The sequence below is a fragment of the Bos taurus genome, chromosome 12, assembly GCF_002263795.3.
Source record: "Bos taurus isolate L1 Dominette 01449 registration number 42190680 breed Hereford chromosome 12, ARS-UCD2.0, whole genome shotgun sequence".
NCBI lineage: Eukaryota > Metazoa > Chordata > Mammalia > Artiodactyla > Bovidae > Bos > Bos taurus.
The window spans coordinates 70,605,602-70,625,817 of record NC_037339.1 but is presented as its reverse complement, the minus strand read 5'-3'; the positions used below and the strand labels follow the sequence as shown (position 1 = coordinate 70,625,817).

The 20,216-nt window shown below is 41.8% G+C and overlaps 1 protein-coding gene across 1 annotated transcript in view; it reads right to left on the bottom strand.

Annotated features, from left to right (window-relative positions):
* Positions 1-20,216, bottom strand: part of LOC101906567 (ATP-binding cassette sub-family C member 4-like) — a 378,587-nt gene that overhangs the window by 93,885 nt on the left and 264,486 nt on the right. The window contains 2 exon segments of the mRNA XM_025000155.2: positions 9,365-9,515; positions 14,730-14,809. Of these exon segments, the coding sequence (XP_024855923.2) occupies positions 9,365-9,515; positions 14,730-14,809 (231 nt within the window).

Sequence of the window (20,216 nt, the reverse complement as noted above, 5' to 3'; positions counted from 1 at the left end):
GCCAAACAGTGCACTAGAATTCCTGGTTGGGCTGCCTGGGGAAGAAGGGATGATGCCCTTTCTGGAGAGAATTCTCCATGTGCCGCTCAAACTCCTGCTCACGTCAAGCTTCACCTTAACAACCTAGAAATGAAAGATTCTCTTTAAATCTATCTTTGTGCATGCATGTTAAGTCTTTTCAGTTGTGTCTGACTCTTCACGACCCTATGGACTCGCCCAGCAGGCTCCTCTGTACAGAGGATTCTCTAGGCAAGAATACTGGAGTGGGTTGCCATACCCTTTTCCAGGGGATCTTCCCAACCCAGGAATCGAACCCGTGTCTCTTGTGGCTCCTGCAGTGCAGGCTGATTCTTTACCGCTGAGCCACCAGGGAAGCTTGAATCTATCTTTAACCAAATTCAAACCTGACCTAGATTTAGATACTGAAACTCTTTACTAGCTCATTCATCACAATCCTCAAACATGGCCTCTCTCCAAATTCTTCACTGACATCTCTCTGGGTGGAAACTGTTCACAAACTTTTGATTCAATAGCATTTTCTTTGACTGCACTGGGTCTTCATTGCAGCATGCAAGCGTTCTTTAGTTGCAGTGCCTGGGCTTCCATTATTTTAGATCACAGGCTCTAGAGCTCATGGGCTCAGTAGTTGCAGCACATGGGCTCTCTAGTTGTGGCACACAGGATTAGTTGCCCTGTGACATATATGATCCTAGTTCACCAATCAGGGATCAAGACTAAGTCCCCTGCATTGGAAGGCAGATTCTTAAATGCTGGATGAGCAGGGTAGTCCCAATTCAATAACATTTTTAAATTTAATTCTCTTTGAGAGTTCTTACCACACTGAATTTTGGTGAGCTATCTATGTGCTGTCTCCAATTTAGATGAGTAACCTAAGAGCCAGGATAGAGCCAGTACATCCCTCTGCTGAACCAGAGCCAGACATAGGACAGGAGCAAGATGAGTAAGAGGAGCAGACAGTCTGCCATCTCCCCCATCCTGGGACTCTCCCTGCACCTGCACCAGGTGTCTCTGCACGGGTCACAGAACACCTGGTACTGCACCGCTCTTGTGCCCACAGGACTTGCTTAGCCAGGTGTCTCTGAATGGTCTTGACTTCTGCTCTGGGAATCTAATCCAGGTTTTTAAAACTACCTGCTCAATGCTTTTTCTGGCATTTGGAGGTCACTGTGGCATGTGATACTCACATACCTTATAAAACCTAACTGTGCCCTTAGTGATCATTCTCTTTGAGTGACTTCATGTGGGTTTGGGGTCTGGTGTCCCTTCACTGACCATTCATTTCCTGCCATCTTCTCTAAGAGGCCATTGACCACAAGCACCAGGGTTAGGCACCTGCCCATCAGGGAATAGGTGGGCTGCAGGCTGCCAGCCAGGGAGGACCCTTACAGTTCTCATTTCCACCATGAATGAGGTTGTAACCTGCTGCTGTTAGAGGCAGATAGTGAGCCTGTGATCTCTGTCTGGGGTGAGTAATAACTTGTGCTGTATCAGCAGGAAATGCTGACATCACTTTCTTACTTGTACATCTCCTAAAAAGACCTGTTAGTAAAATCTGGGCATTTAGGGGAAGTTAAGGTCGCTTATCTTGCAGGAGGCCTCAAAAATTATATAAAATGATGGGGAAAGAATCAAAGGGGAGAAACTCCAAATTATTTTCAGGTTTTCACTCCTTAGCCTGGCATCCAAATGCCTGTCTGGGTGACAGTTCAGTCATTATCGACATACACAGGCTCCACAGGGGTGGAGTGGCTGTAGGGGGGCAGGGTATAAATGGGCAAAGACACAGAACTCCTCTTGTGCTTATTATTCCTGGATCTATCATATAAGAAAGGAAGGAGCAGGCTTCCTCCTCTGAGACACTGGAGCTCAGAGAGGGTGGGAAGCCCTGTGCTGGGGGGAGGACAGCCTGGGCTGGGTCCTAGCTGACCATCCACTCAGCCCTGTGGCTCTTTCTACCTGGGACATCTGATCAGGAACCCTAACTGTTAGGGACCCTCAGCTGTAATATTGCTGTAAGGAAAAAACCTTCTTTGAAACAGGACATGATATAACATTTCCCTTTGTGTCTAATTCAGGCAAAGAGCCTAAAGTGGTTCAATGGTGTTTCTGACCTTCCAAGGACATGTCTGTGGTCTTACTTCAGCATCCACACTGTTCTCTCTCTTCATTCTATTGCATGGCAAGTTGCTTCAATCATGTCTGACTCTGCAATCCTATAGACTGCAGTTCACCAGGCTTCTCTGTCCATGGGATTCCCCAGGCAAGAATACTGGAGAGGATTGCTGTGCCCTCCTCCAGGGGATCTTCCCAACCCAGGGATCAAACCGGCATCTCTTTAGTCTCCTGCATTGGTAGGTGAGTTTGTTACCACTAGCACCACCTGGGAAACCCTTATTCTATTGAGTAACATTTAATTGTATTTATTTTAGCTTTAACTTTACACTTTTAAAATAGCAATATAAACTTTTAACAGCACTTTTAAGGCTGAGCTCATGCTCCAAATAACAAAGGCTAAGAACTCTCTTCAGGCCTTTTCTGCATTCCCAGTAGGTGTCCCAACCAGACCCCAGAACTCAATTATTCTGGAAGCAGGGGGCTCACAGCGATGACACAGGTGAATTCTGGGCCCATCACACTGTCAGGAGGATGTCAAGAGTCCAACTCCAGAGAACACAGAAAACTCACTAGAACCAGGCCGTGATTTCCAGAGCAAATGTGACATCAACACTATTCATCACAAACAAGGCTTCTGAGCAGGAAGTAGGCATGCCTGTCCCCCCAGGGAGAGTCCTGGAACGAACTCTTCAGCATGGCCTCCCTCACCAGGAGATCAAAGTGCAGCTGATTCTCTCCAGCAGGGATGGAGGATGGGGTTGATTTTAGAAACTAGATGTCATCTCAGCCTTGAACACCAGGGAAGAAAACACTCCATCACCTACCTCACCTCATACCCAAGAGTTACAGTGGGCCAGAGGGAATGCTGACCTGTGAAAATCTATCCTGTTTCTTTCAAACCCCACTAGGGGTGAGCAGGATGCCAGAATGAGGGAACCGGAGGGTCTGCAAAGAAAATTAACTAGTACATGAGGAGAGGGGATGTCAAGGCTCTGGTCTTACCTTGCCCAACATAACACCCATTCCCCCACAAAGACCGAGCCCACGATCCTGAAGCAGACTATAAAACAGCCATGACATCAGTCAGAAGTCATAGACGCATGTAACCCTACAGTTTACATGACATATGGCTGTGTCTCCACAACCCTGAGGACACTTGGGGACACATTCCACCTGGACTGCAGATCTTCCCTGGGCTGGGGGCGGGGGCAGGGAACCACATGAAAAAACCCCAGGGTGGCAGCCTTGCTGCAGGTTATCATTCACCTATGTGAGAACTGCCAGTTGTTACTATGTTCTTAATTCCTTCACATTTGGACTTCCCTGGTGGCTCTGTGGATGAGAATCTTGCTGCCAGTGCAGGAGACAAGGGCTCAATCCCTGATCTGGGAAGATCCCACATGCCAAAAAGCAAATAAACTCATGCACAATTATTATTGAGACTGTGCTCTCGAGCCTCAGAGCCACAAATACTGAGCTCACAAGCTAGAAGCCCAAGCCTCATAGAGCCTGTGTCCCCTCAACAAAAGAAGCCATCACAGTAAGAAGCCCCTATACCACAACTAGAGAAAAGCCCACATACCAACGAAGACATAGCACAACCAAAAACAAATAAATAAAAAATTTAAATACCCTCATGTTCAAAGTTCTGGTGCCTTTGGTAGTCACTACCAAATACTTTGGGGCTTCCCTGGCAGCTCAGCTGATAAAGAATTTGCCTGCAATGCAAGAGACCATGGTTTAATTCTTGGGTTGTGAAAATCCCCTGGAGAAGGGATAGGCTACCCTTTCAAGCGTTCATGGGCTTCTCTGGTGGCTCAAATGGTAAAGAATCCACCTGCAAGGCAGGAAACCTTGATTCAGTCCCTGGGTTGGGAAGATCCCCCGTAGGAGGGCATGGCAACCCAGTCCAGTATTCTTGACTGGAATCCCTATGGACAGAGGCGCCTGGTAGCTACAGTCCATGGGGTCACAAAAAGTCAATATGACTGAGCAACTAAGCACAGCACAGCACAGCAAGTTTTTTACAAGCTTCAATTCAAGAAATCCTGAGAGCCCCAGAAGGCAGGTATTAGTATACCTGTGACAGAGGAAAAACCAGACTGAGGAATTAAGAGCACTTCCTGCCCAAGATTAAGTAAATTAACTCACCTAAGTGGTAGAGCTGAGTGTCAGACCCAATTCTGTCTTATTTCCAAGGCTGTGCTTTTAATCACAACAGCAGTGTCTCAGAGGGAGAATAATCAGGTTTAAGGATGTCCATGTGTGACTAAATGCACTTTTCTCCAGACTTTGTTTACCTTCAGAAAACCCTCAAATCTTACTTAGCTAACATCCAACAGCCTTAGCCATTACCATACATCATGCTAAGCACCTTAGGTTGAATAAAGTCCCAGGGAATCCAGCATGAAAATGCCTTAAAACAGCAGACTTGAGGATCCATGATCTGAATAAATGTGGCACATGTGCTAAGCCTCCCTTTGCAATGTCCCTGGCAGACATTGCTAGTTGGTCACAGAATCCTTATAGATAGGATTTGATACAGATTCATAATTCAGGCACTGCCAAATGAATAGATTTGGCTAGAGAAACGCAAAGAAGTGCCATCCTGGTTTTGAATTATAGTTATGCTCAGTTCTATAAAAATGAAAAACCATTATGATCAGCTGCAGATTTGTCACTAAGAGGACAAAATTCAACATAATGCTCCAGAAAGGTAGGCAGCTTGATCTGAATATAAACCTCAGCATTTTAGCAGTTTTTCAGAACACAGGAATGAAGTAGGCTTATGCTTTCTGGTTACAACGATCAGATGTCTTTTTCCTAGTGGCTCCAGCAGTGGCCTTAAGATAAACGATTAGTCACTGCATAGAGAAAAAAGTGGTATCATTATTTATGGCACAGACCAACAACCTGGAGAGAGAACATAAATGTTCTAATCAACAGGCCATCTCATTTGGTTACCTGAGGTGTGGAAGAGGGGTATCTGGATTGAATTTACTGTCTAACATTGTTGCAGCCTATGAGGTTGCAAAAAATCCAAATACTCCACAGGGATGGGGCCAAAAAGTTCTCAGACTCTACAGGTGAAATCCTGTACTGCTTTTTGAAAAGGGCCTCAGAAGTTGCCCTTTTCTCCACTTCCATGCGGATGGGAAGTGACCCATGCTCCAGGCAAAAATTTCTGAAAAACATTCCTTCTGGAGCAATCCCTCTTTGAATGGAACTACCTGCTTTGAACAAGACTATTGAATGACTCCACTTGATGACTGACTTCAAATCATAAAATGATTGAAGCCCTGTCTACACAAAAGACTGTATGGAGCTCATCACTTCTATTCTGTTTTCCCAGGTCTTACCATCCTACGGAATCACATCAGCAAAATATCACACACATCTGAACTCTACTGCTCCATAATCCAATCAAACACCTCCCAAAACCCAGACCTCATGGGAGTTTAGCTGGTTCTCTTGGCTGAAATTTTCTACAGCATTTATGACACCAAGTGTACTTTATGCAAATACACAGGATGAATGCCTCTCAAGAGTTTATTATTGAAAATGAAACACACACATTTCACCACCAAAAGTCCTTTGTCTTGATTAACTTAGATTTTTCCACTTAGTAGATACAGAGAAGAATGAGACTCAATATGTTTTTCTTCTTGGCTGGGTTTCTAGAGTTAAGTTGGTATTAAATTACAATAAATATCCATAGTTAAGGTTTCTGACACAAACATCTTCCTTTATTTTCTGTCCTTATACCTTCTTTAAAAATATTTAACATTTCTACTTTCATTATAATTATTTGTTTTAATATTGATGAAATACATCTATGCATCAATGATGAGATAAGTTCTGGATTATTTCATCCTCTGTGATTACACTGTGGCTCAGATCATGAACTCCTTACTGCCAAATTCAGACTTAAATTGAAGAAAGTAGGGAAAACCACTAGACCATTCAGGTATGACCTAAATCAAATCCCTTATGATTATACAGTGGACATGAGAAACAGATTTAAGGGACTAGATCTGATAGAGTGCCTGATGAGCTATGGAATGACGTTCCTGACATTGTACAGGAGACAGTACACCCAGACCATCCCCATGGAAAAGAAATGCAAAAAAGCAAAATAGCTGTCTGGGGAGGGCTTACAAATAGGTGTGAAAAGAAGAGAAGCAAAAAGCAAAGGAGAAAAGGAAAGATATAAGCGTCTGAATGCAGAGTTCCAAAGAATAGCAAGGAGAGATAAGAAAGTCTTCCTCGGCGATCAATGCAAAGAAATAGAGGAAAACAGCAGAATGGAAAAGACTAGAGATCTCTTCAAGAAAATTAGAGATACCAAGGGAACATTTCATGCAAAGATGGTTTGATAAAGGACAGAAATGGTATGGACCTAACAGAAGCAGAAGAAATTAAGTAGAGGTGACAAGAATACACAGAAGAACTGTACAAAAAAAGCTCTTCACGACCAAGATAATCACAATGCTGTGATCACTCACCTAGAGCCAGACACCCTGGGATGTGAAGTCAAGTGGGCCTTAGAAAGCATCACTACAAACAAAGCTAGTGGAGGTGATGGAATTCCAGTTGAGATATTTCAAATCCTGAAAGATGATGCTGTGAAAGTGCTGCACTCAATATGCCAGCAAATTCGGAAAACTCAGCAGTGGCCACAGGACTGGAAAAGGTCAGTTTTCCTTCCAATCCCAAAGAAAGGCAATGCCAAAGAATGCTCAAACTACCACACAATTGCACTCATCTCACACACTAGTAAAGTAATGCTCAAAATTCTTCAAGCTAGGCTTCAGCAATATGTGAACTGTGAACTTCCAGATGTTCAAGCTGGTTTTAGAAAAGGCAGAGGAACCAGAGGTCAAATTGCCAACATCTGCTGGATCATCGAAAAAGCAAGAGAGTTCCAGAAAAACATCTATTTCTGTTTTATTGATTATGCCAAAGCCTTTGACTGTGTGGATCACAATAAACTGGAAAATTCTGAAAGAGATGGGAATACCAGACCACCTGATCTGCCTCTTGACAAATTTGTATGCAGGTCAGGAAGCAACAGTTAGAACTGGACATGGAACAACAGACTGGTTCCAAATAGGAAAAGGAGTACATCAAGGCTGAATATTGTCACCCTGCTTATTTAACTTATATGCAGAGTACATCATGAGAAGTGCTGGGCTGGATGAAGCACAAGCTGGAATCAAGATTGCTGGGAGAAATATCAATAACCTCAGATATGCAGATGATACCACCCTTATGGCAGAAAGTGAATAGGAACTAAAAAGCTTCTTGATGAAACTGAAAGAGGAGACTGAAAATGTTGGCATAAAGCTCAACATTCAGAAAACGAAGATCATGTCATCTGGCCCCATCACTTCATGAGAAATAGATGGGGAAACAGTGGAAACAGTGTCAGACTTTATTTTTTGGGCTCCAAAATCACTGTAGATGGTGATTGTAGCCATGAAATTAAAAGACGCTTACTCCTTGGAAGGAAAGTTATTCCACGACCAACCTAGATAGCATATTCAAAAGCGGGGACATTACTTTGCCAACAAAGGTCAATCTAGTCAAGGCTGTTTTTCCAGTGGTCGTGTATGGATGTGAGAGTTGGACTGTGAAGAAAGCTGAGCACCGAAGAATTGATGCTTTTGAACTGTGGTGTTGGAAAAAACTCTTGAGAGTCCCTTGGACTGCAAGGAGATCCAACCAGTCCATTCTAAGGGATCTCAGTCCTGGGTGTTCTTTGGAAGGAATGATGCTAAAGCTGAAACTCCAATACTTTGGCCACCTCATGCGAAGAGTTGACTCATTGGAAAAGACTCTGATGCTGGGAGGGATTGGGGGCAGAAGGAGAAGGGGATGACAGAGGATGAGATGGCTGGATGGCATCACCGACTCGATGGACGTGAGTTTGAGTGAACTCCGGGAGTTGGTGATGGACTGGGAGGCCTGGTGTGCTGTAATTCATGGGGTCGCAAGAGTCGGACATGACTGAGTGATTGAACTGAACTGATAACCTGAAGAATAGAATGATTAATCATAAAATAATGTTCCTCATTATTCTAAAACTAGGAAGCTGAATGGAGTTATAAACTAAAAGTCTACTAAACAGATCCTCATCTTGGGTCCTCCTGAAGGGATTATTTCCAGCACCATTTATATGAACAGCCTTGGGGAGGGCTGACCACAGTGTGACATCAGCTCAAATACTGGTGATGATAAAGAGCAAACCTGGAAATAACAGGGCTTATCTTTTCAATACATTTAACAACTACAATTTAATTACCATCTTAGGAGTATGTGAAAGAATGTATTTTCTAAAACTATCACCTCTGACGTATGAGTACATTTCCTGATGCTTCCTTTCCTTTTCTTAATATTTGCCTTTCCTCCTCATTTCTAGTAACTCTAAGGGAAGAAAAATTCCCTATTTTCCTTCTACAATAGTACCAACATGATGAAACATATTATTTTTTGGAACACTGTTTACTGGGTGGCTGTTCTGTGTTCAGAAGGATGTCATGAACAAGACAGAAATGGCCCCTGTCCACATTTGTCCTTGTGCTAAAATGCAAAGCTGCAGGTGACCTGCTACCAGCTTAACTTGGCTTAAGGGTCACACTGACTCAACAGGGCCCATAATATATAATTACCTAATGCTGACTTAGGAGAAGGAAATGACAACCCACTCCAGTATTCTTGCCTGGAGAATCCCAGGGACGGGGGAACCTTGTGGGCTGCTGTCTATGGGGTCCTACAGAGTCGGACACGACTGAAGTGACTTAGCAGTAGCAGTAGACTGTCATGCGGAGAAGGCAATGGCAACCCATTCCAGTACTCTTGCCTGGAAAATCCCATGGGCAGAGGAGCCTGCTAGGCTGCAGTCCATGGGGTCGCTAAGAGTCGGACACGACTGAGCGACTTCACTTTCACTTTTCACTTTCATGCATTGGAGAAGGAAATGACAACCCACTCCAGTATTCTTGCCTGGAGAATCCCAGGAACAGGGGAGCCTGGTCGGCTGCCGTCTATGGGGTCGCAAAGAGTCGGACACAACTGAAGCGACTTAGCAGCAGCAGCAGCAACGCTGACTTAGGGAGAAATTTTTTTAAAAAAGATATATTCTGCAGGTTTTCAGGGGTGTGGTTAATTATGGTATAAATGCAGCCAACCTGCATTGCCATCCCAACCTGAGAGTTCCAGTACTCACTTGAACATTCCAGGCGTTTCACATCTCGTGACGTCTCTAAGAAATACCGCCGAAGAAAAAAGAAAATGACGCCAAGGGGAATCACAGGTATAGCAATCCAAGGAATCACCACCACCACCACAACCACCACACCAATCACTTGTAGGAATGTCTAGAAGAGTGAAAATAGATGTAGGAGACTCTTTGTCAAGGACTCTTTTCAAAAATAAACTTTAATAGACTATTTTGTTGTGATTAAACTTCTTTTCCTGAAAGATGTATTGAAATAGTAGAGATAGCTTTGCCATCCAAAATAAAATTATAGGTGGTTCTAATGATATTTATTGCAAGATTATGTGTGTGTGCTCAGTTGCTTAGTTGTGTCTGACTCTTTGTGATTGCATGAACTGCAGCCCTCCAGGCACCTCTGTCCATGGAATTTTCCAGGCAAGAATACTGGAGTGGGTTGCCATTTCCTTCCTCCAGGGGATCTTCCCCACCTAAGAATCAAATGGGCCTCCTGCATCTCCTACATTGCCAGGCGAATTCTTTACCACTAGCAACCTGGGAAGCTTTATTACATGATTGCTGTGTGCCCAAAACCTTAAGAATCTTCTAGGTATTAGCTCTTTTAATACACTTTGTAGTCTATAAGGTAGGAATTACTAATTTTAATAGATGAGAGAATATTTGACGTTCAGAGAGACTAGGACTTGAACCCTAAAGTATCATGAGTCAGTAGGTATTACTAGAGATGAATGAGCAGGCATCACAGATAAGGAAACCGGAAGCCTCAGTTACCCAGGTAAGGATAAAGAAGTGGTTAATTACAAAGTTAGTGTCCAGTACCAGTAAAGGAGGAAAAGATGCAAATGTGACTTTTAAAGTGGAAATTTTTCTTTGCTGGTTTTCTATCCATAGTTAACATTTACTGAGTGCTGACTCTGTACAGGGCTACACATTTAATACTTGACATGTATTAGCTTATTACTTCTCACAATAGCCCAATCAAGTACTAGTATTATCTCATTTTACAGATGGAAACACTGAGGCACAGGGAAAGGAAAAGGAGCTTGATGGAAACAAAGCCTGAGCCATGGAGCCATAGAGTCTACATCATGAGCCATTAGGACATACTTAAGCTTGTTCCCAACATACCGCCAACTATTTATCGTCCAGGAAAATTATTTTTACTTATTTGAGCCTCCTAATTTATCTTAATTTTTCTTCTAAATACCTTATTTAAGGAATTTCAGAGCTCATCAGCATGCCCAATAAAGAACAGACAAAAGAAGAGAAATGTGATAAAACCAGTTTTTGGTATTTCCTAGAAATCTGGGGAAGAATTTTCATAATAAACAACTTTAAATCATGAATAGTTTTTTTTGTTTGTTTGTTTGTTTTATCCTCTGGATATACATTAATTTTTTAACATTATGATAAAGATGATTATTTTAAGGAGTAGTGATTATAACAACAGGGGGTGCCATTTACCAGGTGTTTACTCTATGCACAGCACTGCGATAAGAGTTCCATAATCATTCACTTGAGCATCACATCGTTCCATGAGGTGATTTTATCTTGGGAAATGATCTTGGTCTAAAAACACAGCAGGTAGAATAGAAGCCCAAATCATTGATTGGATGCTGATTTAGACATACATATTTATCAGGAAAAGTATGATACCCTGGTGAAAAGTTTCAGGTGATAGGAATGCAACCAGCACTTAGTATCTATGTGTAGTATCTATCTTAGTATCTAGCCTGCTATGAAAAGGGGTCAAAAGTTGAGGATATGCAGATTCACAGAGTTTGGGCCAATGCCTCCAGAGTTTATGATCTCAGATGGATACAATTCCATGGTGATCTGCACAAGGCTCTGGGGAAACACAGGGAAGAACATGGGAATCCTTTATTGAAACTTTGAAGAAGAGATTAACAACTGAATTTCACAGGCCAGAGAAACAGAATGACATGAATAATTTGGGGTAGCAATCACAATTCCCTGGAAATTTTGACCAAAAGGGAGCTGGGCTGGGAAGGTCAAATGGCTTATCCAAGTTAGCACCAGGTGTTCTGTGCCTCTTAGAACCAGCACCCCTGCTCACCAACCCAGGACCTCCACACTTTGTTGCCCAGGGCAGCTGTTCCCAGCATGTCTTTGGTGGATGCATTAGCAGAGTAATGCCTATATCACAGAGACTTGGGTTATCATTTCACAGCTCTTCCATATAAGTTTTCTCAGATGATCTTCACAACCATTTGTGAATGAGAAAAGCAAGAACTTTCATTTCCATTTATAGGTAAGAAAATGGTAAGCTAGGAGGGTAAGCAGTTGTCCTAAGTTTTCCCAGGAAGGTACTGCAGGTCATGAAGAAAGACAGGAATAATCTGTACTCTGGGGATCTCAGAGACACAGTTGTTTGCAGGGGAGCCTGAAAGGAGAAGGAAATGTCCAGAACTGTGATTCTGTGTCCAGGAGCCCTTGTGAATCAAACTGCATTATTTGGATAGAGACATTTGCTTTTCCTGTTTCTTCCCATCTGCTGTGGTGTCAATATAAAATTCAGAGTGAAAATCATGGAATCTGAAGGAACATATTTCAATCATAAGTGGAAAAATATAGGTCTGTCTAACCTCCCTTCTATTATATTTTCAGTTGAACAATTTCTTACAGCCATAGGATTAACTAATGCATCCCACCTTGCTATACCTTTTTCTCATGGGGAGGGGTCCTTCCTTCTGTGTGTGATCTTAAGTCAAGTCACTAGGTTTGCCATCAGTAGTTGTCAGGAAAAAAGATCTGAAACGTCAATTATAAAAAATTCCAAATTACAGCTTTTTCATAGACACGTTATTTTATTGGACAATATTCACCAGTTTCAATAGCCTTGGCTCTCCCCAGGTGAGGGCCTTTTATGACCAACCCAGCATGGCAGATAACCTAGGAAGAAGAGGTAAGATCAAAATGAAGGGCTCCACTTGAGCTGTACCAATATTTTTTCCCTGAGTCCCTATTAAAAACTTGTAACTGTTGCTCTCAAAAGCTCCTAAATTAGGTCCTTCAGATTTCATGCTCCTTAATTCTGAAGCAATTCAAATAGGCTTTTTATAAGAGCTTTATTTCTATTTACAAGTCATACCCTATACCAGCCTTATAGTGGATATTGGGCTTTCCTTGTGGCTCAGCTGGTAAAGAATCTGCCTGCAATGTGGGATACCTGGGTTCAGTTCCTGGGTTGGGAAGATTCTCTGGAGAAGGGAAAGGCTACCCACTCCAGTATTCTAGCCTGGAGAATTCCATTAACTGTATAGTCCACAGGGTCACAGAGAATTGGACACAACTGAGCAACTTTCACTTTCATAGTGGATTTTACATATTATATTATATTAACATATATACAATGCAAGAGTTTATATTTAAATTTATTTATGAATGTATGAATCTTTTATTGCCAGCTGTCTCAAACTGTTAACAGAAGCTGTAGAAGACAAAAATAGTATCCAAGCAAAAAGTCAACACTCTGAAGAGGGAGGGAGCAGATTTCTGTGTGAGACAGAGATCCCTTCCTTGAAGCCAGTCTCATTTCTTTCTTCCACATTCTCAGGAATTTCAATGAGCCTAATCCTAGCTACACACACAATTCTCCCCATCTGATTGGATTTCAGACCCATCTGATGGCCCATATTACCATGGCCAGTGCTTCTGTACTTCTGTCTCACCATGGCACAAAGACAATGATATGTGTACAACAAGAAACATGTTGACCCAGAAGAAGTGACCCAAGTCCTGATGCTCCAGGAAATAAGGGGAATCATTATTTTGATATGCTTATTTCCCACTGGGAGCACACCAGTTGGGAATTCTATCAGAAGTCATGAATCCACATGAATAAATAGAAATAATCTTTTGGATGACTCTTTCACTTGAGAGTACATGGTCATTTTTCACAATTCAGATAAGTATTTAATTTGCAGAATATGATAAATACACCTAGAGGAGAAATTCCATTAGCTTGATATTGTGCTGAGATGGGGTTTAGTGTTAACATTCTTGAATATTAATAGGGAGGGCAAGACTCTATACAAGCTGGAATCAAGATTGCAGGAGAAATATCAACAACCTCAGATATGCAGATGATACCACCCTAATGGCATAAACAGAAGAGAAACTAAAGAGCCTCTTGATGAATGTGAAAGAGGAGAGTGAAAAAGATGTCTTAAAACTCAATATTCAAAAAACAACCATGGAATCTAGTCCTAACACTTCATGGCAAATAGAAGAGGGAAAAGAGGAAGCAGTAACAAGACTTTACTTTCTTGGGCTCCAAAATCACTGCAGACAGTGACTTCAGCCACAAAATTAAACGACGTTTGCTCCTTGGAAGAAAAGCTATGACTAACCTAGCCAGCACATTAAAAAGCAAAGACATCACTTTGCCGACAAAGATCTATGTAGTCAAATCTATTGTTTTTTCAGTAGTCATGTATGGATGTAAGAGTTGGACCATAAAGCAGCCTGAGCACTGAAGAATTGATGCCTTTGAATTGCAGCATTGGAGAAGGCTCTTGAGAGTCCCTTGGACTGCAAGGGGATCAAATTAGTCAATCTTAAAGGAAATCAACCCTGAATGTTCATTGGAAGGACTGATGCTGAAGCTGAAGCTCAAAAACTTTAACCACCTAATGCAAAGAGCCAACTCATTGGAAAAGATCCTGATGCTGGGAAAGATTGAAGACAGGAGGAGAAGGGGGTGACAGAAGATGAGATGGTTTGAAGGTATCACCAACTCAATGGACATAAGCTTGAGCAAACTATGGGAGATAGTGAAGGACAAGGAAACCTGGTGTGCTGCAGTCCATGGGGTTGCAAAGAGTCAGACACAACTTAGCGAGTGAACAACAATGATTGTTTCTGTTCAAGTATTATTGGTTACCTTATTATTATTAATCTTTTCTTTGTAACACGTGCTTTATTAGAAAAAAAGGTGAAGTATATATTTGTCTTTTATGGTAATACAATACACAATTTAGTTCATCTTGGCTATCTTTTCATGAGAGGTGCTTGTTTCTATTATGAAATATGCTTACAGTAAAGGGAATCCACACCAGACACCTGGGAGGCAGAGGGAGAACCACTTACCCAGCATGTGCTGCTTCAGACCAACCCTGACATGACAGAGTAGCCATTCCTGTCCCAGGTGTTACTAATGTTAACTCAGCCTCCCAATCACAGCCACACCTTTCTCTCACAAACATGGCTTTTATTTAAGATTAAAGGACACATCACCAGGCTGAAAGGCCCACCCTCAATCCCTGTGAAAAGGCCTTGAGAAACAGGCTCTCTGTTCTTCCCTGTGAGAACTCTGACAGGACTGATACATTACCTGGAAGAACTTTTGAAATGATGAAGGCAGCACATCATCCATATACCCAATGTCTTTGGAGAAACGATTTAAAATTCTTCCTGTAAGAACAGGATATGAGAAATTACTCTTTGACCCAGACAGGCCCTTTAAGACAAACAATTCATGACCAAATAAAATAATATTTTAAATGCATATTTATTTAATATATTTCAGAGTCATATGAAATAAGCTGATGTCAGTGGCAAAGAAGGAGAAAATAGGATAATACCTAAAAAGAAACAAAAATACCACCAAATAGAAGTTGGTGGGATTGAAATTAGCCCTTGGTTTTTAAAAGAATGGTGGGCTGAGGGCAGGGAATCTTGTGGAAGGGTTGATGGATTTTAGTATGTTCCCTCCTTTTAGATCCACCCCATCTAAGGCTTCATTCCAAGTGCTTCTTATCATTGATTTTATTTGCCTTCTCAAAATTCACTAAAACAGTATATCCTAAATGCTGCAGAATTGGAAGATGAGAATTTCTAATATCTACTGCTTTTAATGATTTAATTCAAACAACCCTGAAGCTACACAAATACATACATACACACAATCAATTTTGGTATATCCAGGGAAATGTGTTTATCTACCCTGGGAAATGTGTTTATCTACCCCTCTGAGCTTCATTTGTAATTGAAGCTTCAGGAAGCCAGCCTGCAGATGAGATGTGGGACCTCTACCTGCTCTTCCTGACCTCAGGCACAGATGACTTCCTCCCAAGGCCCTTCACATCAACCCACAACAGGACGGTGAATGAGCAGCAGTTGGGGCTGAGTTTCAACTTCTGCTGGGATGTGAGGCTCTTCTGTTGTCCACAGGGTGTCTGGCTCACTGGAAGCACAGGGTGTGCCCACACCAGGAACTGGAGTCACTGGAGGCTTTCACCCTTGGCCAGGCCAGCATTACAGACTGGGCCTCAAATTTCCCTACTCAGACTTAGGAAATACAGATGCAAAAACTGTCTTTTAGTGATACCTTTGGCAGATCTGGTGACAACTCTTCTGATATTGTAAGAATGCCTGTTTTAGAGGGTGATTCTCAGGATTAAATAGGCTCTTGCAGGTGAAAGAGCCCAGCCACGATGCCAGGTAAGTTACCGGGCACTCAACCACCAAGGTGAGATGATGATTCTGACCCCCAGGTTCTGCAGCATCACGTCTCCTGCGAAAGTCCACCAGGCGATGCAGGAGGTCCACTTGGTAAAATGCAGATTCTGACTCAGGAGGGCTGGGGGAGTTAGAGAGTCTGCATTTCCACCAAGCTGCCACATGACACCCTTTCTGCTGTTTCCCACACCACACTTCGAGGGGCAAGAGGTTGGGTTATTTAATCAGTTCTGCTTTAGGAACATTAAAATCAAATGGGTTATTTTTCAAATATTCTAGATAATTTTGCTACCTACCTAGTCTTCTTCTTCTTTTTTTTTTTTTTTTTTTAAGATTTATTTATTTATTTCATTTTTGGCTGTGCTGGATCTCCATTGCTGCACATGGGCTTTCTCTAGTTGCAGCACGGTGGTTTCTCTTGTTGCTGAGCATGGGCGTTAGGCACACAGGCTTCAGGATTTGTGGTGCATGGACTTAGCTGCCCTATGGCATGCGGAATCTTCCCAGACCAGGGATCAAACCAGTTATCCCTGCATTGCCAGGTGTATTCTTAACCACTAGACCACCAGGGAAGCCCTGAATGGTCATTTTTTAACTTCTCAAAGTAATAATACCAAAAACAAGGAAAATGTATGTCAAAAATGTTAAAGATACAGTTTACATGCATATGGTTTCATCAGTGGAAGAGTACAACTATTTAACATAGGCAGAATTTGGAAACCTTGTAAATACAATTCAGCTTAAAAAGTGTATAAGGTAATGATGGAATTTTTTAAAGATGAAAAGGCTACCCAGAGATGAACAGTACATGAAAACACCCCTTTACTTTTCACCAGATGTGGGTGACTTAAGGTCTGAGAGACAGGATTAGCAAAGTTTGTAGAATACAAGAAAAACAAAACCAATGAGAAAAACCATCTCTCCACATAGCAACTACAAAAACTGAACTAAATATCAAATATCATAATAAAAAAAAAAAAAAACTAAACTCTAATCAGCAATGAGCTGAGTGCAGAAAATGTGAGGTCAGCAAGTTTAACAGTTACTTCTTGCACTAAGAAACATTAAGAGAACAGATAATGATAAACCCACAGCAAACATTACCCTCAAAGGTGAAAAATTGAAAGCATTTCCCCTAAAGTCAGGAACAAGACAAGGATGCCCACTCTCACCATTACTATTCAACATAGTTTTGGAAGTTTTAGCTACAGCAATCAGAGAAGAAAAAGAAATAAAAGGAATACAGATTGGAAAGAAGAAGTACAATTCTCAATATTTGCAGATGACATGATCCTCTATATAGAAAATGCTAAAGACACCACCAGAAAATTACTAGAGCTAATCAATTAATATAGTAAAGTTGCAGGATATAAAAATCAACACACAGAAATCCCTTGCATTCCTATATACTAGTAATTAGAAAACAGAAAGAAAAATTAAGGAAACAATTCCATTCACCATTGCAACGAAAAGAATAAAATACTTAGGAATATATCTACCTAAAGAAACAAAAGACCTATATAGAGAAAACTATAAAACACTGGTGAAAGAAATCAAAAAGGACACAAATAGATGGAGAAATAAACCATGTTTATGGATCAAAAGAATCAATATAGTGAACATGAGTATACTACCCAAAGCAATCTACAGATTCAATGTAATCCCTATCAAGCTACCAATGGTATTTTTCAGAGAACTAGAACAAATAATTTCACAATTTGTATGGAAATACAAAACGCCTCAAATAGCCAAAGCAATCTTGAGAAAGAAGAATGGAACTGGAGGAATCAACCTGCCTGACTTCAGGCTCTACTGCAAAGCCACAGTCATCAAGACAGTATGGTACCAGCACAAAGACAGATACATAGATCAATGGAACAAAATAGAAAGCCCAGAGATAAATCCACGCACCTATGGACACCTTATCTTTGACAAAGGAGGCAAGAATATACAATGGAGAAAAGACAATCTCTTTAACAAGTGGTGCTGGTAAAACTTGTCAACCACTTGTAAAAGAATGAAACTAGAACACTTTCTAACACCATACACAAAAATAAACTCAGAATGGATTAAAGATCTAAATGTAAGGCCAGAAACTATAAAACTCCTAGAGGAAAACATAGGCAAAACACTCTCTGATGTAAATTATAGCAGGATCCTCTATGACCCACCTCCCAGAGTAATGGAAATAAAAGCAAAAATAAAAAATGGGACTTAATTAAACTTAAAAGCTTTTGCACAATGAAGGAAACCATAAGCAAGGTGAAAAGACAGCCTTCAGAATGGGAGAAAATAATAGCAAATGAAGCAACAGACAAAGAATTAATCTCAAAAATGTACAAGCAACCCCTGCAGCTTAATTCCAGAAAAATAAATGACTAAACAGACATTTCTCTAAAGAAGATATACAGATGGGTAACAAACACATGAAAAGATGCTTAACATCACTCATTATCAGAGAAATGCAAATCAGAACCACAATAAGGTACCATCTCACGCCGGTCAGAATTCAGTTCAGTTCAGTCGCTCAGTCGTGTCCGACTCTTTGTGACCCCATGAATCGCAGCACGCCAGGCCTCCCTGTCCATTACCAACTCCAGAAGTTCACTCAGACTCACTTCCATCGAGTCAGTGATGCCATCCAGCCATCTCATCCTCTGTCGTCCCCTCCTCCTCCTGTTCCCAATCCCTCCCAGCATCAGAGTCTTTGCCAATGAGTCAACTCTTCACATGAGGTGGCCAAAGTACTGGAGTTTCAGCTTTAGCATCATTCCTTCCAAAGAGCACCCAGGACTGATCTCCTTCAGAATGGACTGGTTGGATCTCCAGGATGGCTGCTATCAAAAAGTCTACAAAATAAATGTTGGACAGGGTGAAGAGAAAAAGGAACCCTCTTACACTGTTGGTGGGAATGCAAACTTGTACAGCCACTATGGATAACAGTGTGGAGGTTTCCTTAAAAAACTGGAAATAGAACTGCCATATGACCCAGCAACCCCACTGCTGGGCATACACACACCGAGGAAACCAGAACTGAAAGAGACACGTGTACCACAATGTTCATCTCAGCACTGTCTACAATAGCCAGGACAAGGAAGCAACCTAGATGCCCATCGGCAGATGAATGGATAAGAAAGCTGTGATACATATACACAATGGAATATTACACAGCTATTAAAAAGAATGTATTTGAATCAGTTCTGATGAGGTGGATGAAACTGAATCCTATTATACAGAGCAAAGTAAGTCAGAAAGAAAAACACCAATATAGTATATTAACGCATACAGATGGAATTTAGAAAGATGATAACGATGACCCTATATGTGAGATAGCAGAGACACAGATGTAAAGAACAGACTTTTGGACTGTGTGGGAGAAGGTGACAGTGGGATGATTTGAGAGAATAGCATTGAAACATGTATATTATCATATGTGAAACAGATCGCCAATCCAGGTTCCATGCATGAGGCAGGGTGCTTAGGGCTGGTGCACTGGGATGACCCTGAGGGATGGGATGGGGAGGTAGGTGGGAGGGTGGGTCAGGATGGGGAACACATGTACATCCACGGATGATTCGTGTGAATGAATGGCAAACCACCCCCCCCCCACACACACACACACACACACAATATTGTAAAGTAATTCAGTTCAGGTCAGTTGCTCAGTCATCTCCGACTCTTTGCGACCCCATGAATCGCAGCATGCCAGGCCTCCCTGTCCATCACCAACTCCCAGAGTTCACTCAGACTCATGTCCATCGAGTCGGTGATGCCATCCAGTCATCTCATTCTCTGTCATCCCCTTCTCTTCCTGCCCCCAATCCCTCCCAGCATCAGAGTCTTTTCCAATGAGTCAACTCTTCACATGAGGTGGCCAAAGTACTGGAGTTGCAGCTTTAGCATCATTCCTTCCAAAGAAATCTCAGGGCTGATCTCCTTCAGAATGGACTGGTTGGATTTCCTTGCAGTCCAAGGGACTCTCAAGAGTCTTCTCCAACACCACAGTTCAAAAGCATCAATTCTTTGGCGTTCAGCTTTCTTAACAGTCCAACTCTCACATCCATACATGACCACTGGAAAAACTAAAGCCTTGACTAGATGGACCTTTGTTGGCAAAGCAACGTCTCTGCTTTTTAATATGCTGTTTAGGTTGGTCATGACTATCCTCCCAAGGAGTAAGTGTCTTTTAATTTCATGGCTGCAGTCACCATCTGCAGTGATTTTGGAACCCCCCAAAAATAAAGTCTCTCATTGTTTTCACTGTTTCTCTATCAATGCCATGAAGTGATGCCATGATGCCATGATGCCATGACTGGATGCCATGATCTCAGTTTTCTGTATGTTGAGCATTAAGCCACAT